The sequence below is a fragment of the Taudactylus pleione genome, unplaced genomic scaffold (genome assembly GCF_031769625.1).
Source record: "Taudactylus pleione unplaced genomic scaffold, aTauple2 ptg000314l, whole genome shotgun sequence".
NCBI lineage: Eukaryota > Metazoa > Chordata > Amphibia > Anura > Myobatrachidae > Taudactylus > Taudactylus pleione.
In genome coordinates this window covers 723,736-750,928 of record NW_028284715.1, presented here as the reverse complement: position 1 = coordinate 750,928, position 27,193 = coordinate 723,736, and the positions used below count along the sequence as shown (strand labels likewise).

At 43.9% G+C, this 27,193-nt stretch overlaps 1 protein-coding gene across 1 annotated transcript in view; it reads left to right on the top strand.

Annotated features, from left to right (window-relative positions):
• The window catches only part of LOC148510583 (pituitary adenylate cyclase-activating polypeptide type I receptor-like), a 137,984-nt gene that overhangs the window by 57,205 nt on the left and 53,586 nt on the right, over nt 1-27,193 (top strand). Inside the window, exons 4-7 of the mRNA XM_088442550.1 lie at nt 14,106-14,126; nt 15,811-15,843; nt 16,299-16,399; nt 25,009-25,106. Coding sequence (XP_088298676.1) covers nt 14,106-14,126; nt 15,811-15,843; nt 16,299-16,399; nt 25,009-25,106 — 253 coding nt within the window. The remainder of the gene's footprint in view (nt 1-14,105; nt 14,127-15,810; nt 15,844-16,298; nt 16,400-25,008; nt 25,107-27,193) is intronic.

The window sequence follows — 27,193 nt, the reverse complement described above, 5'->3', positions numbered from 1 at the left end:
TAGATCAAACATTTAACAAACTTGTCTGTCGACCATTTTCATCTGTTTTGTGGCATTTAGGAGCAAATTGCTGATCATCATTTACTCCCATCCATTACCAGATTTTCATTCCAACCAATCAACTAGTTGGATGGTTGGAAAGAAAATCTTTACGTGTGTATGCAGCATTAAGGTGAGTACACACGGACAAATATAGTCTTACGATATGAACGATAACGATATCATTCAACGATATATAGTTCATATCTGTCATTTTTTATTCAGTGAATGACCAACGATGTGCGTTCCCGCATGAACGATAATGATATCTATGATCGTCCGTACATGCAGGCCAATCTGGACGATATCGTCAACTTTTCCTGTTCAGAGATGTGGCAGGATGACTCACTGAAAGATATCATTGAAAGATCTTTGAACGATCTTTGAACGATCTATGAACGATATCTATGAAAGTTATCTTTGAAAGATATCTTTTGAAAGATATCTTTCAAGTCGTTGGTGGTACAGATCGTACAGTGTGTATGCACCTTTATCTCTAGTCTCCAATCCTTCAAGTGTTCCCTGAAAACTCACCTCTTCAGGCAAAGCTTATCAGATTCCAGAACCGCCCACATAACCTTCAAAAGTTCCATGCCTTATTACATCCCCTTTCACAGTCCTCACATAACCTCACAAATTGTCTTTCTTTCACACCCTCCTGACATTTGGCCGACATTCCTGTGTGATTGGATCATGCAGCCCACCAAGAAACTCTGCATTCTTGCTGGACCAAAATTGCAATATATAGCACCTATCCTTGTGTATCAATGCCTATTTCCCTATAGTTTGTAAGTTTGCGAGCAGGGCCTTCCTACCTATATATCTGTCTTTTATTACCCAGTTTTGTTCTATTAATGTATCCAATTGTAAAGCGCAACGGAATATGCTGCGCTATATAAAAAACTGTTAATAAAAAAAATAAATAATAAATATTGTAGCCGGGTCACTGGCTTTTGTATGCACAATGAAACTGACAGGTCTTTGATAAATATGCTTCAAAAAGAGGCTCCAGTGAGCAGTGTTTAAAGAGAAAAAGATGAAAAGTGGTCACTACACAAAGGACATAAGGGGAGATGTACCAAGCTTTGGAGAGAGATACAGTGGAGAAGTTGCCCAAAGCAACCAGTCGGCTTCTAAAAGTTATTTCAAATTCTGTGCTATATAAATGACGATTAGAAGCTGATTGAAACTGTGCATCTCCAAGGCTTGATACAATTCCCCCACTGTCATGTCAGACTTAGACCAAACATCTGCATAATGTCCTGCAAAGCGTTTGTAAAGACAGACATGAAAAATGCGTAATTAGAGCCTTCTGTAATATATGCAGGTAGCTAAAAATAGGAATATTATTGCAAACGATCGTTTCCTACATTCTCAATTACTGACTTTGATTTGTTAGAATTTTATTTTTGTTATATTAAAGGACTGGACGTCACATGGAAAGTTATTACACTGATGAATTTACCTAGAGATCTATCTGATAAATGAAACCCTGCAATATTGAATTGTGACACAAACGTGACTCATACTGACGTAAATTCTAACTGGACAAGTATTGATATCAGAATCCTATCGGTGCCCTCTAGTGGTCACACACTGGTAATACCACAATATCACCTGATTTGTATAAAATCGCAAACTTTTCGAAATAAACACAGAAAACATGACTTTGGGGTCTATTCACCAATATGCAGCGATGGTAAAGAGTTTCTACCGTCACTTATCATCAACCATTCCTCTTTCATGGAAATTAGTTACAAAACATACTAACTTTTTTTTTTTTTTTTAAAGAAACCTTTTTTAAAATGTTATTTTAGAAAAAAATGCTTAATTTAAATAGTGAAGAATTTTTCTTGTAAGGGTTCTATTGCTATCCTGATTACCGATAAAAGGTTAGCGGCACTACTGTACGTGATTCATCTTAGACTGCTACCAGGGACGTCTTAAGAGAGGAGGGGGCCCATGTGCACTCCCTGTGCAGGGCCCCCTCCTCTCCGCGGTGGCCGGCAGCCGACTGAAGCAGCTGGCCAGCTATAGGAGCGTTAGTAGACGCCGGGCACTAGAGTGTGCTCGGAGTCTACTGCGCATGCGCAGAACGACGAGAAAATGGCCGTGGCGGCCATTTTCCGGTGTTCTAAGCAACGCTGAGACCCGCCGCGGGACCACGGACAGGTGAGTTTAAAATAATATGGGTGCAGGGTGTGCGGTGCAGGGCCCCCCTAGACCCGGGGGCCCATGTGCCCCGCACACACTGCACCCATTATAGATACGCCACTAACTGCTACTTGCATTGCTTGTGTAATATATCGGCGAAGGTCGGAGGCGAAGGCTATGGCTAGACGGATGGGCATCAGGGCATACCTGCCGACTTTCTGGCTGCTCCTTCCGGGAGGGAGCAGCCAGATCGGCAGGATGGGGGGGCGTGGCCGGGACACGGGGGAGTGGCCGGGCGGGGTGACAACACTTGTGTGCATGGTGGGGGTGGGGTCACACGATGGCGGCAGTTTGGCCCCACCCCCGCTACACAATGCCGATAAAATAGGCATTGTGAAGCAAGGGGTGGGGCCAAAATGACGCGAAATCGTGTCACCCCCCCCCCAATGCGGGGTTGCAGGCATTATTGTAGGGGGGATTGGAGGGGTGGGCGTCAGCCGGGAGAATTGCCTGCCTTCCCGGGAGGTCGGGAGCGGCACCCGGTTTTCGGGAGGCTCCCGACCAAATCAGGAGGGTAGGCAAATATGCATCAGGGCCAGACAAGGGACAACATGGGCCTGGGGCTAATAATGATCAGAAGCGGAGGAGGTGTGACCAGTGCAGTGTGGTGTGGCCAGTACCTTGTGGGCGTGTACACCCCCTACACTATCAGCCCCACTGTCTCCCTATATGGGCAAAACTGGAAAAATGTCATAAATTTGAGAGGAAAATGGAAATACAGTTTTAAAATGTATGATTTATGTCTGACATTGTGGCCAACTGGCCCTCTGGTCACCTTCATACGGTCATGATGATGGGCCTGTTTTTATATGGAGGCCTGGAGCTTTAGTGACCCCCCATTCCCCCCTATCATTGTTAATCTGACCCTGCAGAGCATATCTCCCTATAATAAATATACAGCTGATACTAAGGGGTACATTTACTAAGAATCGTGTCTGGTCGAGATTTCCCGAGTAGAAACTTAATTTGCATCGCTGAAACTCGGGTGATTTTTGCTGCTGAAACTCTCTGTCGAGTTCCCTGGGTCTGACCGCAGCCAATCTCACCCGAACCAGCAGACTGCACAGATCAGTGAGATACGTGCAGGCTGCTTCTGTGCGGTATGTACTAAGCATCGCATTAGCGATGCGGTACTTCCCGCCTGTCTTCGAGTACATAACATGGTTCATTATGTACCAAGAATATCGCAAAGGACAGCTCTCCCGATAAGAACTGTCCTTTGCGATGCTGCCGGGCAGAGAGACTTCTGGATTTAACACTCAGAAGTCCCTCTGGCGTCCTTCTGCACATGCGCAGAAGGCCACGGGGGCTCATGGGAGAGATCCCATCCCTCCCAAGAGGGAGTGTACCTAAAAAAAGCCCATAGGCCTCTATTGGGTAACGCCGCCTGAAGGGTGGCGTTACCCTTAGGGACATATGGGGAATGCGGTAAAACCCCCGAAAACTGCATTGTCAGGGCTTTTACCCCATTTTCCTGTTTAGTACATCTCGGCCTGTGTGTTTAAAAATAAATAAATAAATAAAGGGTTAATGTAAAAAAAAAAAATGATGTAGGGTTCCCCCCCCAAAAAAGCATAACCAGCCCCGGACTCCCGAGCCAGTCCTGGTTCTAAAATTACGGGGGAAAAAGTGAGTAGGGTTCCCCCGTATGTTATGAACCCTGCTCGTCCCCCCCCCCCTGTATTTTTAGAACTCAATGCAGGCCCCCTCCTCTCTCGTGCAGTGCTGCGGAGCCACCCACGGTGCAATAGATTCTGGCTTGCGCAAGTCTTCAGGAAAATGGCACCCGCGGACAGCAGTACAGCGCATGTGCAGAGTCACCAGGAAAATGGTCGCCGCCATTTTCCCAGTGAGTTTTGCAGCTCTGCAGCGTCGGCCCGGCGCTGCAGAGCAGCACGCTGGTGACTACAGGCGGGTAAGTATAAAACTATATGGATGCAAGGTGGCAATGTCTCATTATAGATACGCCCCTGGACTGACTGTTGTTTTTGGTTTCATTTCCAGTGAAAGATATATTACAATACTCAATAATAATTTAGAGTTCTCCTTAAACACAATACGGTATATCTGAAATATATTTCTCATATTACGGTGACACCAGCACGCCACTCTTCCAGGAGTTACTGTTTTATTATTGGTAAGTAGGATGATTGGGGAGTAAATAGGTGAAGCTTAGATTTTCGACTGCACCTTGTCACAGCTTAAAGCGAAATTTCCATCCCTTGATTTTCCTCTCTTTGCCTATTTTTAAGTCTGTAGCTGTGTTACTCAGTTACTGTCCCGTTTAACACCAACTGATATAAATTGCTCTTTTGACTGTGTAATAAGATTGCGCCCTAGATATTCTCACTCAACGTCACTCATATTTTCTTATGCTAGACAGAGGCTGGATTTATCTAAAGTGACTACAGGGCTTGCCAAATGGAGAGATGCCTTTGACGGGATTGATTTGAGAGATGTTATTGGGTGGTGTACTGTGCTCAACAAACAACTAGTATTCTCTTCTTATGCAGAAATGCGTTATAAATTATTACATAGAGCATACTACACCCCTCGACCTCGGTTTCTCACGGGAGCCTCGGATAATTCCCTTTGCTTTAAATGTACCACTACAGATGTGTCCATAATTCATTGCACAGGTTGAGTCTCCCATATCCAAATATTCCGAAATACTGAATTTTTTGTGGCATGACTGAGATACTGAAACCTTTCATTTTGATGGTTCAATGTGCACAAACTTTGTCTAAGTCACACATTATTAAAAATATTGTATAAAATTACCTTCAGGCTGTGTATATGAAACATACAGTAAATTAATTTAATTTCTGTGCACAAACTTTGTTTTTATTATTGAAAATATTGTATAAAATGAGCTGCAGGCTGTGTGTATAAGGTGTATATAATACATAAATGCATTCTGTGTGTATATTGGGGTCCCATTCCCAAGATATTTCATTATGGTATGCAGTTATTCCAAAATACGGAATATTCCATTATCCAAAATACCCCTGGTCCCAAGCATTTTGGATATTGGAGATTCAACCTGTATATGGTCCTGCCCAGTGGTTCAAACATTTTGGAATGGTGTACACGATTTTATTTTTATCTGAACGAGACCCTTAGATTATTACTCGCCCATATAGAAGCTGCTTAAAAACAAGACAATTTTTTCTTCGTCAGGGTCCACAGGATCTACCTTGGGGTATGTAGTTGGAGTGATCCATTGCACCAAACAGCTTTGAAGCTCCCAGCATGCACAGGTCCTCCTCCCTACATACCCCGCCCCCAGCCACAGGCATTCAGTTTTTTTGTTTGGTGCGCGGCAAGTATCCAGAAGCACCGTTTTAACAGCGGAACCGCCTAGGCAGTCACAGGCTTTTCCTTTTTTGATTTACCTTAGTTTTTTGAACTTCTGAGTTTATCAGTATTAGGCGCCGAATACGACGCATATACTGCGACTCCTTCTACCTCAGCCGATGCCGAAACGCCAGTACCGCTATATGCCCTGGGGATTTTGGCGGGCTTCAGCGTGGCTCAGCTAGTGGTATTGCTGCGGTCTGGACTGCGATCAGATTCACAGAGATGGCAGGTAAGAGGATCCCTCGTGGGGTGAATCGTGCACGAAGCAGTCCAGGCCTCTGGTGTAGGAGACGCATTGGAGGCAGCTGTGGGTGAAGGTCTCGTTTAATGCGTCCTCACTAAGGCAGCCGGGGCCATTTCGTCTGTCGCCGGGGATGGGTAGTAGACACACTAGAGCGCACTAAGAGCGTCTACTACTGTGAGGCCAGCGTGCCCGTGCCGTATAAAAAATTTTTTTAATATCTGATTCCCTTATGTGGTCAATTTGCTGTTATCTACCAGGGATCATGTTAGGAAGGCGGTTGGGCTAACAACATGGTACAATATGGAGGTGATTACTAATGGATCTCCCCCCATTCTAGTTTGGAATGCTATTCGACCTTTCATGTTTGATTTCAGGAGAGATTTTCAATCTCATAGTTCTGTTAATATGCCAAGCGATACTCTATTGTTTGTATTTTTATTTTTTTTGGTATGATTACCATATTTATGTTTTTTGGTACTGATTGTAAAGAAATACCTTATTCATGTTCTGTTCTGTCTAATGTTTATATGCGGATGTGTGTTTTTTTTTAATAAATACATTAAAAAAAAAAAAATTATTAAAAAAATATTGTGCAATGTAGTACATTGCGTGTTGTTGGTGCCCCCTAGTGGGTAGAACCTAGTATGACTGTGCTGTATAGCACTCTCTCCAATCAGTATGTACTGTACAGGCAGCCACCTCTTAATTAAAAATAGCAATCTTTATACTGCCTGTGAACCGCTGCTACCAATGGACTGACATTCAAGACAACATCTTGAATGTTAGAGGGTGCATAGAACATCGCCTCTTATGCCCAGAGGTAAGCCTCCCCAGAGAATGTCAGCTCCTTCTATCTGCAAGCGATACTGATTGCTGAGAAATCTAACGGTGGAACAGAAAATATATCACAGGTGGTTCCCTGCTCAAGATTTGGAGAGATGACAGTTAATGGTGGCTTCTTCTGTAGCGTACTAACCACCCCTGCATCAGCTGCTGGTGTCACCCCCCCACCCTCCCTCCCTCCCTCCTCTACTCCCCACCTCAAACATATCACTTGGCAGATGGAAAAAGAGACAGGGAGAGTAATGGCAGCACAACAGAATTAAAAATATCGCAATGTGCTGCAATTACACCGTTCTGTTATCATAATATTAGGGGTCTCATGTGTTGTGCGCTGTCTGTTGCCGGCCGCACCGGTCTCTCACCTCCTCTCTCGCTTTGGTCTTTGCACTGAGGTATAAAAGTATCGTCTCTATTCCTAAGACAGATAGTTTATCTCATTATTAATGAATAATCGCATATTCAGTGCCATCTGGGTGTGATATTATATAACCCATGATCGCATTACAGTATGTGAAGATAGCGCCGGGATGTATTAAATAGCGCGAGCGGGGACTGGGGCTCCGAAAGGAGCTTGTCTCTGCAATGTGCTCAGAGTGTAGTGGTCTCTTCATCAGCGGTCTCTTCACAACCCTCTCGGGAGTCCTGCGCTTGCCCGGTCTATACCGTACGCATGTGCAGCGACGATTGCCTGGGGCCCCCAAAAATATGTTGTCTACTAGACTCTGCAAACTCGTTCATAATACAGCTCAAAGGAAATGTTACTGTTATATTACACAGAATACAGGCAGTTATTTTCTGTGTTAAACCCATATTTGCCTACCTTTAGGGGGATGTCATCAGGGGTCATCATGTCCCTGACCATGGTGCAGACTGCAGGGGCGAGGTTTGCCTGCTATTTCCGGAGTAAATTTGGCGAGATCTACTGCAGGAGAAGCGCCACCAGAATGGGTGTACTAAGGGCGTGATGCAGGGGAGGGGGCCGCACCGGGCTGCGTTCCTGGAAATGGGGGCATATCGTCCCGTTTCCTAGGATTGCTGAGGCCAGGGTCTGCATCATAGGATGCAGATTTCCTGGCCTCGCAAGCAGCCAGGAGCTGGCCAGTCTGAGTAAGCGTCAACTTCCACAGCCTGGCCAATGCATCAACCACTGCAACCGATGGCCTATGGACGATGCACTGGGATGGCAGACGCATGCAGGAGATGTGTATTTCCTACAGACACCTGCTGCTGCATTAGCATATTAGTTGGACAATATTGAACATGCGGTTCCTTGCAGCTTTGCAATACCGTCCACCAAGATCTTTGTTCATTTTTCTCCCCACCCCATGCGCAGGAGCTTGAGCAGAGATTTCCTACTGTGATGTCTGGTGATATAGTGATGTCCGGTGATATAGTGATGTCTGGTGACACAGTGATGTCTGGTAATATAGTGATGTCTGGTGACACAGTGATGTCTGGTGATATAGTGATGTCTGGTGACACAGTGATGTCTGGTGATATAGTGATGTCTGGTGACACAGTGATGTCTGGTGATATAGTGATGTCTGGTGATATAGTGATGTCCGGTGATATAGTGATGTCTGGTGACACAGTGATGTGTGGTAATATAGTGATGTCTGGTGACACAGTGATGTCTGGTGATATAGTGATGTCTGGTGACACAGTGATGTCTGGTGACACAGTGATGTCTGGTAATATAGTGATGTCTGGTGACACAGTGATGTCTGGTGATACTGTGATGTCTGGTGATACTGTGATGTCTGGAGATACAGTGATGTCTGGTGACACAGTGATGTCTGGTGACACAGTGATGTCTGGAGATACAGTGATGTCTGGTGACACAGTGATGTCTGGTGATATAGTGATGTCCGGTGACACAGTGATGTCTGGTGACACAGTGATGTCTGGTGATATAGTGATGTCTGGTGTCATAGTGATGTCTGGTGACACAGTGATGTCTGGTGATATAGTGATGTCTGGTGACATAGTGATGTCGGTGACACAGTGATGTCTGGTGATACAGTGATGTCTGGTGACACAGTGATGTCTGGTAATACAGTGATGTCTGGTGACACAGTGATCTCTGGAGATACAGTGATGTCTGGTGACACAGTGATGTCTGGTGATACAGTGATGTCTGGTGACACAGTGATGTCTGGTAATACAGTGATGTCTGCTGACACAGTGATGTCTGGTAATATAGTGATGTCTGGTGATACAGTGATGTCTGGTGACATAGTGATGTCTGGTGACACAGTGATGTCTGGTGATATAGTGATGTCTGGTGACACAGTGATGTCTGGTGGTATAGTGATGTCTGGTGACACAGTGATGTCTGGTGATATAGTGATGTCTGGTGACACAGTGATGTCTGGAGACACAGTGATGTCTGGTGACACAGTGATGTCCGGTGACACAGTGATGTCTGGTGACACAGTGATGTCTGGTGATATAGTGATTTTAAGGTGACACAGTGATGTCTGGTGACACAGTGATGTCTGGTGATATAGTGATGTCTGGTGTCATAGTGATGTCTGGTGACACAGTGATGTCTGGTGATATAGTGATGTCTGGTGACACAGTGATGTCGGTGACACAGTGATGTCTGGTGATACAGTGATGTCTGGTGACACAGTGATGTCTGGTAATACAGTGATGTCTGGTGACACAGTGATCTCTGGAGATACAGTGATGTCTGGTGACACAGTGATGTCTGGTGATACAGTGATGTCTGGTGACACAGTGATGTCTGGTAATACAGTGATGTCTGCTGACACAGTGATGTCTGGTAATATAGTGATGTCTGGTGAAACAGTGATGTCTGGTGACATAGTGATGTCTGGTGACACAGTGATGTCTGGTGATATAGTGATGTCTGGTGATATAGTGATGTCCGGTGATATAGTGATGTCTGGTGACACAGTGATGTGTGGTAATATAGTGATGTCTGGTGACACAGTGATGTCTGGTGGTATAGTGATGTCTGGTGACACAGTGATGTCTGGTGATATAGTGATGTCTGGTGACACAGTGATGTCTGGTGATATAGTGATGTCTGGTGACACAGTGATGTCTGGTGACACAGTGATGTCCGGTGACACAGTGATGTCTGGTGACACAGTGATGTCTGGTGATATAGTGATGTCCGGTGAAACAGTGATGTCTGGTGACATAGTGATGTCTGGTGACACAGTGATGTCTGGTGATATAGTGATGTCTGGTGATATAGTGATGTCCGGTGATATAGTGATGTCTGGTGACACAGTGATGTGTGGTAATATAGTGATGTCTGGTGACACAGTGATGTCTGGTGGTATAGTGATGTCTGGTGACACAGTGATGTCTGGTGATATAGTGATGTCTGGTGACACAGTGATGTCTGGTGATATAGTGATGTCTGGTGACACAGTGATGTCTGGTGACACAGTGATGTCCGGTGACACAGTGATGTCTGGTGACACAGTGATGTCTGGTGATATAGTGATGTCCGGTGACACAGTGATGTCTGGTGACACAGTGATGTCTGGTGATATAGTGATGTCCGGTGACACAGTGATGTCCGGTGACACAGTGATGTCTGGTGACACAGTGATGTCTGGTGACACAGTGCTCCAATTTTAATTACCCCCTAAGAGTCCTGAGCTCTGTCCCTGCACTGTATATTACAGACATATGTTGCAACTCAAATAGAATGCAGGCGCACACTCTAGGTACTAAGAACAATGATAGTCAACATAATTCTGATTAAACTCTGCAATTAACATGGAGCATAAGTGAGGTTCTTAGTACATGTTTGGCCACCCACCACGTCAAGGCGAGCCCCATAATATGTGTTGGAACTTCACAGGTTAAAATGCAACAATATTTTCTGCTAAATCCCTCAGTGATTATTTGTCGCCATTTAAAATTCAACCTAATGCTAATAATGATTGGTCTAATTAGTGAGCGGTTTGAATATGTCAATAAGCAATTCAGTATAGGAAAAGGTAAGTTTTAGTTTTCTACAGAGAAAGTGGCAACAGGATGAGATCAGGACACTTTGGATTTATACGAGTTATAGTGCGGAAATGGGGATCTTGCAGATGTGTTTTTTATAGGGCTAGAGGAGCCTGTAGCCAGATAACATTACATTAGCATGAAAGATAATTATCTGATGGGCCGCCATAATGTACGCAGCATTCAATAGGTGGTTTTAGAGGAGGAGAACGGTATGAAGGGGGGAGGGCGGAGCTGCAAAAGTGTGGTGAGCCTCCTGAAGTATACTGTCCCTGGGCATAGGCCATACAGGCGAATGCCTAGGATGCCACGTGCACAGCAGACACAGCGACTCGCCTGCACGTTGCTCAGCACACATTGATAGGAGCCGCCAGTAGCTGTGAACTCTCAGCAGTAGCAGCAGAGCTACAGTCAGTGCTGTTATCAGAGTTGTCACAATGCCGGAGAAAGCACTGACTGACTGTAGTGTCACAGCTGGGAGATGGATAGAGGAGCTGCCAGCAGACCACTTCTCCCAGCACCATGACCACGTCAGCACTAGCTGTCAGTGAGGAGACAGGGGCATCAATTTGTGGCATATTCATGTGAACTGGGGAGCACCAGCTAACGCCTTCCCTAAGGCACCAAATTGGCCAGGCCCGGCTCTGTGTATGTACCACCCTGCAACTTTTACTACAGTGATGGCTTGATCTTTCTTTTCGCTGGCTGAGATATAGTGCAATAGTTGTCAAAGGCAGGGGGGCCGAGAGGGGGAGAGAGCGGGTACTAATTACCCGGGCCCGGGCTTGCTGGAGGGGCCCGGCGGGGGCACAGGTCCGGCAACAGTCTGACATCACAGCAGCCAGCACACGCTGCTGTGTGTTGGGCTGCACTGGGAGACTGCTCGCTGCTGCTAAGAAGCAGCCACAGAAGTCTCCTATGCCTGTGGGGGGAGCGATCAAGCTGATTGTGCCCCCACTGGTTATGCGAAGCGGCTCTGCAAAACTGGTTTTTTCTTTTACCCTAAGGGGAGGGGCCACAATTAGGCCACGCCCCCTTTTACCCCGGCCTGCCGTGGGTCTTGGCGGCCTGGTCAAAGGAAAGAGATAGTTTCCGGTTCAGAGCGCGACAGAGCTGTTGTATCTAAATCATGAGTCTGATGTTATAAATACATGGACAGAAAGCTCTGGAAATAATAATTAAAAAAGAGAGATTCAATGAAAATTGCAAGAGGACATGTAAATGTTTTTAAAATAAACTCATATAAAGGTGGAAAACCCTTTATCAACCTTGTCAGGAGTGATTTTAAGGAGGCATCATACAAGGGTGATAACTATCAATTTACAAAATTGCCCAAAAGACCATTAAATCAAAGTTAAGGTGACAGATTTGCAACTGTGTCTGTTATGTTTTGTGTATAAATTGCTTAGGAACTTAACATTATTTAGAACATATGTATATCTAAGGTTTGTAATTGCTGCATGTTTCCCTAGATTGCTTATACCTCTATGAAGTAATAATATTCTCACCTAACAGAGAACAGGAGAGCAGTGCAATCCCAGCATTTTCATTCCTCAACCTTGCACTATGTCGCCACCTTGTGGTGAAAATGTTTGAGACATCAAATAAACAGTAAACAAGACTGTGGGGTAAATTAAATTGACTAAGGGCAAAATGTACTAAGCGGCGGGTTATAAACGTGGCGGTTTACCGGTTTCACACCAAAACCACTGACTAGTAATTTTAGCCCTAGCCCTATTCTATTGTATTCTAAAATGTGTTTTGACGGTGGTTTTGGCATTAGTAAATCTGTGGATAGCAAATCCAACCGCCAAACCGCCGGGGTTTAGAACCCGCCGCTTAGTAAATTTTGCTCTAAGTATCGTTCCCACCTACAGTACAAACCGCTGCATTTACTTTTCAGCTACTATGCGGCTTTAACCCAACAGAAACACCGCCAGAAAAAAAGATTTTATCAATTCGAACATAAGAGGAGGCACAATGCACTTATTAATTAGCGCAGTCATTATCTATTGATTAAAGGTGCAAAAACAGTGACTATTACTTTAATGAGGCAAAATTATTTTATGACTATATTAGGTGGGATAAATTAGTATCTGATTATATCTGATTATATTATTATATTAATATCTGATCATATTAAGAGAGCAATATGATTTTAACATTATTTTAAGAGGACAATAAAAATGCAAAAACATTTTTTTTAAATATTCAGAAAATAATTTTACAAAAATGTTTCCCTTTTAAAACAAATATTAATACACTGAGAGATCTGTGACCTAATCGCTGGAGGCGTGGTGAGCCCCCTTTGGAGATGGTGGTGGGGGGTGTGAGTAAAATTCACCATTGCTCATGTCTGTCACCTGTTTTTGTTAAAGGATCTGAGATTTATCATATGTATTGGTGATATACAGTGACTCCTCTCTTGAGTCACTTGGAGTAGTGTCAGATGAGCAGATTTAGAGCTGCATTTTGTCACTAGCAATTAAATACAATGTGTAACTATAATAGATAAAACAATGTTAGATTAATAAATTATGTTGAAAGCAAACAGTCAACAATTTCACTTCAGAAATGTTTTACTTGTGTTTTTTTTTTTTTTAGCCAGCTACAAAAATTCTGTAATCTCTAGAAGACACACAGTATACTGTAGGGCCGGATTCGGAGGTGGGACTAAGGGGTCTATTTACTAAGCAGTGTTAGGAGACAGAGTAAAAGGTGATAAGGTGCCAGCCAATCCGCTCTTAACTGCCATCTCACAGGCTGTGTTTGAAAAATGACAGTTGGGAGCTGATTGGCTGGTACCTTATCACTTTTCACTCTGTCCCCTAACACTGCTTAGTAAATAGACCCCTAAAGCACAAAAGAGCCAGTATCTGTACACTTTGGTAAAACCATGCTGCGCTGCAGGAGGGGGTGTCGGGCAGATATACAATGTGTAGAGAGATTTTGATTTGGGAGGGGCATGTCCTAATGCAAATGTAATTTTAAAATTAAAGCTGCCCAGTATTTGTGGGCTAAATGCAATAGCAGCCAGTATTTACCCTGCATGCAAAAAATAATACATTTATTTGCACCCCTTGCATCTTCAACATGGTATGTTCCAACTGCAAAGTTACTTTTTCACTTTGCTCCTAACTCAGAATCAGCCCCATGAAGCGTAACATACATGGTAATCTACAGCCTATACAGTATCGCTGAGGGGTTTAAGTAATAGCCTGCGAGATGCAGGCTCCTGTGTGATTTCGGGCGAGCCTGGCTGTATTTTTAAAGCGGCAATTATTTCAAAGGCTACACCAGGTTGTTGTAGTCTTTTAAATGATTGCTGCTTTAAAAATATGGCCAGAATCTCGCCAGAGTCTGTAAGTTTCCGCTCATGCCTTAAATGCCTGTGTTCTGTTTATTTCAGATGTGGACCTGCCTGACATGGGTGAGAACATCTCTTTATTATCCATTATCTATCGCATGCTTACATATGTTTGCTAGAGCAGCCTGATATATTATGTGGGATGACCTATTACATCTTTAGTCATACTTTGCCTGCTTTTGAAAAAGCATGTCAGGTAGATTGTGAAAGCATCACCTATGAGTGCGGTGGTAAAGTGGGCGTCTACTGCTACATCTGAGGGGCGTGTCATAAAATTGATTTACAAGCAAATGTAAATTAGCCCCAAAGCGGTTAGTAAGATCTATTTGGTGATGAAAATACACTGATACTTTTCAGAAAATGCTCATAGCCATAGGGATCATTGTGCCTTAATGATCCCATTTGAATGTATATATCTATGTTTTTTGTATATAACAGCTTTATAATGGGGTTAAGGTGCAATCAGGGAGATTGCTAGGGGTTAAATTTACTAAGATGGGCGTTCTATTAAGAAGTGATGTTGCCCATAGCAACCAATCAGATTCCAGGTATTATCTTCTAGAAGGTGCTAGATCAGTGATTCCCCACCTCTGTCCTCAAGGCATACTAATGGTGCGTACACACTGGACGATAAAGTGGACGACTGAACGATAACGATATCGTTATCGTTCAGTCGTCCACTTTATCGTCCATTTTTAACCCCAAAACGATGAACGATAACGACGACGCGCGTTCCCGCGGGTCGTTCGTCATCATCGTTCATCGGGCTGACATGCAGGCCAACCTGACGATCTCGTCAGGTTGCTGCATGTTGGGGAATGGGGGAGAGAGCCCGGCGCTGAACGATATCGTTAATGATATCGTTCAGCGGCTGTGCTCAATATCATGGACGACATTGAGCACAGCCTGCCGGGGACACACTACACGATATCGCTCAGGGAGCATATCGTGTAGTGTGTACGCACCATTACAGTCCTGGTTTTAGTGATATCCATGATTGTGCACAGATGGTTAAAGCAAAATAACTGAGGTACTAATTAAGTCACTTGTGCTCAAGTATGGCTATCCCTAAAACCTGGACTGTTACTGTGCCTTGAGGACCGTGGTTGGGAACCCCTGTGCTAGATAAATGAGAAGTAGAATCTGATTGGTTGCTATGGGCAACATCACTTCTTAAATAGAACTCCCATCTTTGTAAATTTACCCCCTAGACTCTTCAGGGAGATTGCTACTATTTTAGGGAGTCACCCTGACAATCAGGGAGAGTTGGAAAGTACAGTATGACTTTAGTGCATGGCAAGCCCTAAAGGAGGACTTCCTGGTATATTGAGCCTATAAGCCCTACTTAGCTCCTAATACACGGAGCTCACTTTTCTGCATGGAGATTGCAGATAGTGACGTCAAGGTGGGAGGGAGGGCAGCACATAAGGGGCAGATTCTTCATAGCAGGAGCTGCGGCCAGACATGATGGGGGCCTGATGTATTACCTTATGCCAATGCCAGAGTCCATAGGGCTAATACGAAGGTTTGTGCATCTGCAAGTGGTAAGCCGTGACCCCCTTTGGTTTTATGTCGGCCGCCACGCTGGCTTTGTAGCTGCATTAGACGCAGAGGCGACCGCAGCAAAAGACGCAGACACGGGGCGCAGCTGCCACTGACGCAGAATTGGGTTAATAACGCATTACTTGTATCGCAATTACATATTTACATGAATTTAAATCTCTTTCCTATACCTCCACATGCACAGAGGCTCTGGGCAGCTTGGAAGACCCGCAGTCAGGTAAGGAGATGATATTTCCTGTGTTTGGGTGGAAAAATGAGATTATTGCACTATCAATATTTGTGGCGTTACTAATAACTTCCATTTAGTTCATTTACTACACACATGATTAGAAAGCAGCGACACAGGGGTCTGAATGGTAATTCATTACAATATCATTATAGCGTAGAAAAAAGTGTCCTAATAATGAATGACATCACTTCATAGGTAATAAGTCTTTTCAGAAAACGAGTGTACTGTTGGCTATTCAGACACTTAGGGGATATATTTACTAAAATGCAGACAGATTCAGATTCTAGTTAACATTTATCTAACACCTTCTAAAAGATAATAGCTAGAATCTGATTGGTTGCTATGGACAACATCTCCACTTCTGAAAGCCAGCACTGTAAAGATACGGTAGAGTAAACTGCATGGAATCCATGATCTGACCTGATGTATTTTGTTGCATGCAGAAGGAGCGATCAGCAGGAACTGCACTGAAAATGGCTGGACCGACCCTTTTCCTCATTACTCCGATGCCTGCGGCTATGATGTGAATGAAACAGGGGATCAGGTAGGGATCACAAAGGATCAACAATCTGCAGACCCTTTCTAAATCTATCATTGTTTTTATGAGTAGATGTCACACTGGTTGAAAAATCCACACTTGCCAACTTTGGCTAGGAGGCCCCCAGGAGATCTGTCTGAGGGAGGGGCACATGTGGGAGGGGCAGTGGGCGTGATGGTAGGCAGCTCCACCCCCACAAAGTATTTCTGCTATACGCAGCATTCCGCCTAATGAATGGTAGGGGGTGTTGCCTTACCGCGTGGGTTTTACTTACCCACTCTTACCTACTTATTCCATAAAGCCCTATAAAACTCTCACTTGTTCATTTTATAGGTGATCCCATCTCTAGATGTTCAGTATCTCAATACCCACTAAGGGTAAACCAAAATAACACCCACAGGCTACCAACTATAGGGGAGTCACCCAAATTGGACCTGTGAGTTATTTCGCCATTCTCCCAATCCGATTCACGCCCCAATAAAACCAGAAGTGTCTGTTAAGAAGAATCACTCACTTAGGTAAATTACTGAGCGCTCTGTTAAAATTTGTTCCTGGATATGGGAGTTTCCCACTATCCTAGGAGCCTGGAGGACTCAAATTTGTGAGTTTCCAGGAATTTCCAGGTGAGTTAGAAACAACAGTTTGTTGAAGTCTTGTTGAACAGTAAAACAAGTAAACATATAAAACAAGTACTATTCATTGTATAGGGCTTGTGACGGGATGGGAGCACCAAACCCTCAGGAGCTACATAAGTGATATATTAGTCTCACTAGTTTGCAGTCAGTTGAGATGTGGAAGGGATTCCAGGCACCCTTCAGACTTTGCATATGGTGACAGACTCTCATTGGCACATATGGGATGAGAAAAGGAAAATATATTTTGTATACTGCATGTGATTATAAAAAACTAGAAGTTGAACATTTGTGGGTTTACTCACCTATTGGTGGTGAGGTGAAAACTACTTCTGCGCTTGTATCCCGGAGTATTCAGTGGAATGGAATTCTCAGTTGTTGCAATAAAATAATCATCATTTATTTCTGACACAAATTAGCTGTTGATACTGAAAATAAAAAAGTTCAACAAAAATCTTACTAAAATCCAAAACAAACAGTAGGAAGTAATTTCATAATATACTACTGTTCTCTCCAAGAGTAACCCAGGCAGATATTCTACTCTTCCCTCCTGGTGTAACCCAGGCACATATACTACTGTTCTCTCCTGGTGTAACCCAGGCACATACACTACCGTTCTCTCCTGGTGTAACCCAGGCACATATACTACTGTTCTCTCCTGGTGTAACCCGGGCACATACACTACTGTTCTCTCCTGGTGTAACCCAGGCACATATACTACCGTTCTCTACTGCTGTAACCCAGGCACATATACTACCGTTCTCTCCTGGTGTAACCCAGGCACATACACTACCGTTCTCTCCTGGTGTAACCCAGGCACATATACTACCGTTCTCTACTGCTGTAACCCAGGCACATATACTACCGTTCTCTACTGCTGTAACCCAGGCACATATACTACTGTTCTCTCCTGGTGTAACCCAGGCACATATACTACTGTTCTCTCCTGGTGTAACCCAGGCACATATACTACTGTTCTCTCCTGGTGTAACCCAGGCACATATACTACTGTTCTCTCCTGATGTAACCCAGGCACGTATACTACCGTTCTCTACTGCTGTAACCCAGGCACTTATACTACTGTTCTCTCCTGGTGTAACCCAGGCACATATACTACTGTTCTCTCCTGATGTAACCCAGGCACATATACTACCGTTCTCTACTGCTGTAACCCAGGCACTTATACTACTGTTCTCTCCTGGTGTAACCCAGGCACATATACTACTGTTCTCTCCTGGTGTAACCCAGGCACATATACTACTGTTCTCTCCTGGTGTAACCCAGGCACATATACTACTGTTCTCTCCTGATGTAACCCAGGCACGTATACTACCGTTCTCTCCTGGTGTAACCCAGGCACGTATACTACTGTTCTCTCCTGGTGTAACCCAGGCCCAGGCACATATACTACTGTTCTCTCCTTGTGTAATTCAGGCACTTATACTACTGTTCTCTCCTGGTGTAACCCAGGCACATATACTACTGTTCTCTCCTGGTGTAGCCCAGGCACATATACTACTGTTCTCTCCAGGTGTAATCCAAGCACATATACTACTGTTCTCTCCTGGTGTAACCCAGGCACATATACTACTGTTCTCTCCTGGTGTAACCCAGGCACATATACTACTGTTCTTTCCTGGTGTAATCCAGGCACATATACTACTGTTCTCTCCTGGTGTAACCCAGGCACATATACTACTGTTCTCTCCTGGTGTAACCCAGGCACATATATTACTGTTCTCTCCTGGTGTAACCCAGGCACATATACTACTGTTCTCTCCTGGTGTAACCCAGGCACATATACTACTGTTCTCTCCTGGTGTAACCCAGGCACATATACTACTGTTCTCTCCTGATGTAACCCGGACACGTATACTACCGTTCTCTCCTGGTGTAACCCAGGCACGTATACTACTGTTCTCTCCTGGTGTAACCCAGGCCCAGGCACATATACTACTGTTCTCTCCTTGTGTAATTCAGGCACTTATACTACTGTTCTCTCCTGGTGTAACCCAGGCACATATACTACTGTTCTCTCCTGGTGTAACCCAGGCACATATACTACTGTTCTCTCCTGGTGTAACCCAGGCACATATACTACTGTTCTCTCCTGGTGTAACCCAGGCACATATACTACTGTTCTCTCCTGGTGTAACCCAGGCACATATATTACTGTTCTCTCCTGGTGTAACCCAGGCACATATACTACTGTTCTCTCCTGGTGTAACCCAGGCACATCTACTACTGTTCTCTCCTGGTGTAGCCCAGGCACATACTCTACTGTTCACTCCAGGAGCAACACAGGGCCGAATTTAGATATGGGCTCAAGTCCTGTCGTGGCTGCAGAACTGAGAAGATATGCTAATGTCAACCCCACAGTAATTTGTTTTTTTGGGGGGGGGGTTTTCAAATATGTTTTTATTTGGGTTTTCAAACATTTTAGTTATACATGTTATAACATTGGAACATTGATACAAAAACATATTTATTGATATAGAAAATACATTTATTACGTATATGAGAAATATTACATATTTATATTATTTATTGTTGATCGAAAATAATAAAGTTAAATAATATAGAAAAAAAAAGGGAACCAAACAAACAAACAAACAAAAAAAAAAAAGGGGGGGGGGAAGATCGTCTGCAGTCCTCATCCACAATTCGCAATCAAGTATTTCAATTAAGTTGAATAGGAGGTTCTAACTGAAACACTCTAGTTTCATACCATAAAGTTCTTCGGAAGCATTTATGAATTTGTTGTTTGATTGTCAATAAAGGATTCCCAAATCTCAAAGAATTTTTCTATTCTTTGTTCTTTGTGTAATGATGTTTCCATCCAATCCATTTTAAAAGTGTTAAAAAGTTTATCTTTGAACATTTGTATGGTTGGGGGGGAAGAATGTATGCATTGCTGGAGGCCACAGGAATTTGTAAAGAGACGCCCGTGGCTATGTCTCTGATCCCCTGCTTGCCTTGAATGACGCACCATCGATCCTCTGAGCAACCCTATGGTTGCTCAGAATGTCCATCAGAGCTAAGACGCTGGAGCCAGTAACACAGATTACAAGCATGCCATCGCTGGCTGCAACGCGTCCCCAAATCTGTCTCTACACGCCTGCATTTGACTCGCCAACACCCATTAACTCCCCGAAACTTTCACTACCTGTCAATCATTCTGCGTCCAGATCCACACTACAACCACTGTCTTAAATCCATCATGGTACATTTGCAGTAGAATAAACATTGATCAACTGTGAAAACATTGGCACAGAGTCCACCTCTGAATCATGCCCTCAGGCTCATATACCACGGTGCTCTCCAGGAGTGATACGGGCAGATGTGCCACCCCTGCTGAGCTGGGTACATCTTTCCTATACGGCCAGCTCTATAGGGTAAGGAGAATGTGCCTTTATCCAAGTTGCAATTTAGGCAAATATTCCATGTAACTTAGCATTTCTTTTGCTACTGGGTTGGTTGAGAAATGTCCTAACATAACATTATTACTAGCCTATCGGACCCATCATTCCACAGGTCGGGGGCTTCCTGTACACATAACCCGATCACACTTTCTGCGGTCCCTTAAGCTGGGTATACAGTATAAGATCCGTCGTACGATATAATTTTGCCCTGGATCATAACATCCATTGTTCGTGATGGTAGTTCATTGCATTGTCCCTATCTGCTGTTCTGGGATGACGCAATGAACGACACCATGTTGCTACATTCAGCATTGAACGGTACATTGCGTTGTTCCTTCGCTGGATACACACATCATTTAGGGGCTCATTTATCATTGATTGCTTTTGCACAGTGATCAGGACATGCCAGTAACGCCCCTGATCGCTTTGCAAAAAGCGATCCTATTGGCCGGATGTATCATCCGGGACATGCAGTAGCCCATCCCTACGATGCCTCCGGAGAGCGGGGGTGGTGCACATGCGCAGTCTCGTGGACTCCACATGCACATCCGCCATAGTCGGGGAGGGTTCCAGAGGATCCCTCTGCCGGCTAATAGTGCGCAGTGTAGCCCATGGGCTACAGCGGCTAACGTCATCTTCAGATGGTGTTAGCTGCCGGGGCCAATATCCAGAATGCATCTCATTCCAAGGGAATCTTCAATCTATTTGCTAAAATCCTCACTAGTACCCAAATTAAACTTTTGCAGAAAGGCTTGAATTATGCTCCAAGTAGAAATCCCAATTTATTTGAATTGTTTGTGGATTTAAACCATTTTGTGAGTACGCTTTGTCGCAAGAGATATTTTGCATATAAACAAATAAAACAAAATACTGGTGGCAATGCATTACCTATAAGCTTTGATCAAAAAGATGAAGAAATATTGAGGATTCTGGAGGAGTTAAATGAAGAGAATGCTTCATCTAGTGGGATGGATCCTCAACTAATACCTATTTATCAAAGATTCCAATTATGTAAGTTGAACTAAGTTTAAAAGAAGCTCTACATTCTTTCCCCTGAGCCATAAGTCCAGCACCCTGTCGTTTTTTTATAGAAAAACTCTTAAGGACTTTGAAAAATGATGTAACACAAAATCAAGTAAGTCTAATTTATCTAAATGGGATAAAAAAGGCTTTAAAAGAGCTAGAACAGGATCTATCGATCGTCATCCGTAGTCCAGACAAGGGGGGAGGAGTGGTATTGATGACGAGAGATTATTATATAGAAGAGGCACTGAGACCGCTTAATGATGCATCTTTTTATTGTCAATTATCAACCAATCCAACTTCCCTATTCCAGACCCAATACAAAGAGTTATTAAGTCAAGCATATCATAATGCTATAACATCTAAGAATGAATTTCATTTTTTGTCAGTCGATTTTCCTATTATTCCTATTTTTTATCACATCCCTAAAATTCACAAATCACTAGTAGCACCTCCTGGGAGACCTATTATTTCTAGTATTGGGTCCCTCACTTCTAATTTGTCACAGTTTATTGATTTTTTTCTTACAGAAACATGTATCTGCCCTGAAATCCTATATTAGAGATACAATGCATATACTCAATGTCATCAAAGACTTTGAGTGCAAGTCTAGTTACAGATTCCTGACACTAGATGTTCAGGTGCTTTACACCCATATTCCGCATGAGTTGGGGATACAAGCCATGGCCAGTTCTCTAGCCAAAGAACAAGAGATTTCACAGGGCATGAGACAATTTCTTTTGGATTCAATTAAGTTTATTTGACACATAATTATTTCACATTTGAGGAGATTTTTTATTTACAGGTGGTGGGAACAGTCATGGGCACCAGGTTTGCTCTGAGCTTTGCCAATTTATATATGGGACTATTTGAACAACTGTTTATATGGCAGGGCCCTTTTGGAGCAAACCTGGTGTACTATGGCCGTTATATAGATGACCTTTTTTTGATTTGGGATGGGGATTAATTATCATCACTGAATTTTGTTGCACATTTAAATTCCAATGATTGGAATCTTAAGTTTTCACACTGTATAGATCACCAGTCTGTTAATTTTTTTAGACCTTACTATATCGGCTGAAGCTCAAAGAATAATTACTATCAACTATAAAAAGAAGGTTGATACCAACAACTTTTTGCACTATTCCAGCGGAAACGATAGACCCTGGCTCAACAACATCCCCCAGAATCAATTTAATAGAATTAGACGCAATTGTTCAATGCGGGAGGGTTATGAAAGCCAAGCACAAATCATGTTACAAGACTTTACCAATAGAGGATATCCAACATCACTTTTAGATGCAGCCTATGATAAGGCTCTAAATATGGATCGATCTTTAATGCTTACCCCCAAAAAACAACAGGAGGGAGATAGAAAGTAGGATTAATGCTCTATGGAAACTGATATTTGCTTTGTATCCAAAATCAACAATAGATCCAAACAAATAAAGAAAATATTGAATGTCAACTTCAACATTCTCAAACAAGATCAGGTCCTCAATGAGGTATTAGTCACCAAACCCAGAGTAGTTTTTAGAAAGAATAAAAATCTTAAAACACACTTGGCCCCAAGTAGTTTGAAGAAACTTCCTAAAAAACAAATGGTTAAATCAGAGGGTTGGTTGTCAAGTCCAGTACAAGGGTGCCTCAAATGTGGCCAAAATAGATGTCTTACATGTAGTTATATAATGAATAGAACAAAATCAGTTGTGAGTAATATAAGTCTAGAAAAGGTTCCTATAACTGAGTTTATCAATTGTGAGTCCACATATTATATATATGTCATCCAATGTCCATGTGGACTCCAATATGTGGGACGCACAATTAGGACTTTAAAAATGAGATGTAGAGAACATTGTTTAAATATTATCAAAAAATATCAATTATACAGTGTTTCTAGGCATTTTAGTACCCATCATACTGGAAACCCTGAGGGTATGTCCTTTTTGGGGATTCAACACATCAAGCAAACCTATAGAGGAGGGGATAGATTCAAAAGGCTATGTTCCCAAGAGGCCTTTTGGATCTTTAGGTTACGGACCCTATTTCCGAATGGACTCAATGAAACTATTGATTTTGAGTCCTTTGCTTAACATCATATTGTAAATGGCCCACTGCATTTCAGTCCCTTCGGGTTCATGCAGTCAAGTCGGCCATTAATGTTCAGTCTTTTTAGAGTGAAGGGGGTTAAGAATCTAGTCTACTTGTGGAGGATATTATTAGGGACAGGTCCTTCTTATGACCAATATAAAATATATTATATCATACACGTGTATATAATCTGTGTATACATAGACCAAATATATTTGTGGCAATATGTTTAAGTGAAGATATTTAGTATTAGAGTTTTCGATTTAAATTTTTATAAATTTTTTATATTTTTTATTTTCTTTCCATTTATTATTTAATATTTATAATTTATAATTTTATGATAATTCAGGCTTCTCTCTCTCGTTTTATAATTTCCATGTAGTTTAGCTATATTAGAACGTGCATGTGTAGATTTATGTGTAATGATTACCATTAAAATTTGTTTTTTTAAGGTAAATCGCCATAGAGTAGTGGTTATGGCGATTGCCTAAGGAATAGATGGTCAGGGGTTCAATCCCCGGATCATCCATCATAATTAGTCATCTGTTTATATTCTTATAACCGTATATTTGTGGTGCTGATCGGCTTGAGAATATTTTAGAACAAACATATGAATATGTAATGAATACTATTATATTTAGGTTATCTCAACATGTATTTAACTATATGTATTATGTGATATATGTGTAATTTTTACTTTCTATTTATTATGTATATGATTAAATATATTATGTTTTATTGATCGAGTCCTGAACAATCTTTACACAATTAATGGTTGCTGTGCTTTATCTGCCATTTCACATCTTGTGGTTGATTTCTATTAGCGCAGAGGTTTTATGTATATAGAGATTTCTCTCTCTCTCTCTCTCTCTGATTGATATATATATATATATATATCAATCAATCTCTTTTTCTCATTCCGGATATTGGTAAATTTGGCAGCATCGCTTCCCCCATAGATACCTATGGGGGAGGCGGCTGCCAGCGGCAACGGAGGTATCACAGCAGGTATCGAAGATACCTGCTGTGGTCGTGGTCCCTCCTTAATACATCCGGGGGATACTTAGTATTTGAGGTAAACGGGTGTTTTCAGGGATTTTACCTCAAATACATTTTGATAAATGGGCCCCATGGTGTGTACCCAGCTTTACTCTTAGTCTCCTTCAGTATGTCTATGGCGCATACCCCGCCTCCCACTGCGCATGTCGGAGGCAGGACAGACCATCAGCGATTATTATATAGATCTCTATCAGAGCTAGGTAAATATACGGATACCTTTCTCGGTTATTTATGTCAGAATTTACATATTGGCTCATGTGACTGTATTGTAAATATAAGTTCACATGTATCATTCAGAGGTTGCCCCATAAAGCGTTTAGCCCCGTATTACTGTGTACTATATCTCCCTATATAACCATGGCCTGACCTTGAGATCTTCATCCTACAGGACACCTACTTCCTCTCTGTGAAAGCCTTATATACAGTCGGTTACAGCACATCCCTTGTTGCCCTGACCACTGCTATGGTCATCCTGTGCCGCTTCAGGTAAATGTGTGGATTTGTTGTATTTACTCTACAGCAGTGGTTCTCAAACTCAGGGCTTGATTCAGAGCCACTCCTAAGTGGCCGCTCGCTGCGGGCGATTTTCTCCCGTCCACGCATGCGTGCGGTTCTAAATATGCATGAGTGAACCAGTCTGTGCGATGGGAAATCATGCGCTCGTAAAACAATGAGTGAGCGCTACTTTGAGTGACAGCGCGTTTGTTGGTGGTAACAGGGGAAGGTGCTTGTGAACGGGGGAGTAGATGTGCGAACGCAGGCGTGTCTGACCATCAGAACGGAGTTTAATGGGTGTGCATAATTAGCAAAGTAGCATCATTGAACACGGCACTTGGTTGTTCTTTACCCTGAACTGCTTGCAGTGCTTGCGGGAGGGTAAGGATACCTCAAGCGCTGCGAGCAGCTCCGATGGCTCTCGATGTTACCGGTTAATCCTTCAAATACCGGAGATGACGTGTGTTGCGAGTGGCAAGGGGGCGTCTTTAAAGACCTGCGAGCGCAATATGCCGTTGCTCGCTTAGACATAGAGCCGTCCTTACACCGCAAAGAACGAGCACATGATTTGCATAGACGGCCCTTTTTTGACAGCGAGCGGCCACAAATAGCGATCGGTTCTGAATCAGGCCCTCAATCCTCAGGTCACATTTTCCAGGTCACCCAGCAGGTGCACAGGTGTAGTAATTACCAGGGGCTGGCTGACAACTTTTAGCCTGGGGGGCAAATGCATGCAGGCGGCCCTGGCAGAGGGGTAGCGTGTAGCCAGGGTGCCCGAAGAACGGCGCCCCCCCCCCCTCTCAAGTGTTCCAGGGAGGAGGCGGGTCCATATGGGATTAATGTAAAGTAAAAATAAAGATTAGGAACAGCCCCGTCGTGGTGCCCATATGCAGTACCCCCCTGTGCCCCAGGAGAGGGCCCCCTTATGCAGTCCTCCAGTAGTGCCCCCAGTAGTGATTCCCCCTGTGCAGTGCCCCTTGTGCCCCCAGTAGTAAGCCCCTTATATAGTGCCCCCATTAGTGATACCCCCTATGCAGTGCTCCTTATATAGTGCCCCCAGTAGCAGTCCACACCCCATGCAGTGCCCCCAATAGTGGTAACCCTTATGCAGTGCCCCTTAAATAGTGGCCCCAGTTGTAGTCTCCCCCCTATGCAGTACCCCCAGTATTGCCCATTTTACAGAACCCCCAGCAGCGGTCCCTTGATGCAGTGCCCCCAGTGGTAGTCCCCTCCCCCCTATGTAGTGCCCCTAGTAGTAGTCCCCTCCCCCCTATGCAGTGCCCCTAGTAGTTGTCCCCTCCCCTTGTAGTGCCCCTAGTAGTAGTAGTCCACCTTGTAATAGTAGTCGCCCCCAGTTGTAGTCCCCCCCTTGAAGTGCCCCCAGTTATAATCCCCAGTAGTGGTCCCCCCTTGTAGTGCCCCCCCCCCTGTAGTGCCCCCAGTAGTGATCTCCCCCTTGTAGTACCCCCAGTAGTGGTCTCCCTCTTGTAGTGCCCCAATAGTAGTCCCTCCCCCCTGTAGTGCCCCCAGTAGTGATCTCCCCCTTGTAGTACCCCCAGTAGTGGTCTCCCTCTTGTAGTGCCCCAATAGTAGTCCCTCCCTCTTGTAGTGCCCCCAGTCCAGTAGTGGTTCCCCCTTTGTAATGCCATCAGTAGTCCCCCCCCCTTGTAGTGCCCCCAGTAGTAGTAGTCCTCCCCTTGTATTGCCCCCATTAGTAGTAGTCCCCCCCTTGCAGTGCCTCCAGTAGTGGTTACCCCCTTGTGGTGTCCCCATTAGTGGTCTCCCCCTTGTAGTACCAGCCTCCCCCCCAGTAGACACACATAGTAAAAACAAAACAAAACACCTGAATCCCCGCTCCCGCCGTCGCCATCCGCTCCTCCGTCTGTCCTTCCCGGGCCGAGCCGCTCTGCATTATGGGAGAGACGTCATATGACGTCATGACGCCTCTCCCATTGCCCACTGCGGGAGCCGGAAGATGGAGCGGCTCCTGCAGTGGGCGCAGCAGCTAATGAGAGTCTGACAGACTCTCGGCGCCTGTGTGTTTGTCACCTGTGTAGCGCTGACCGAACTCCGTCCGG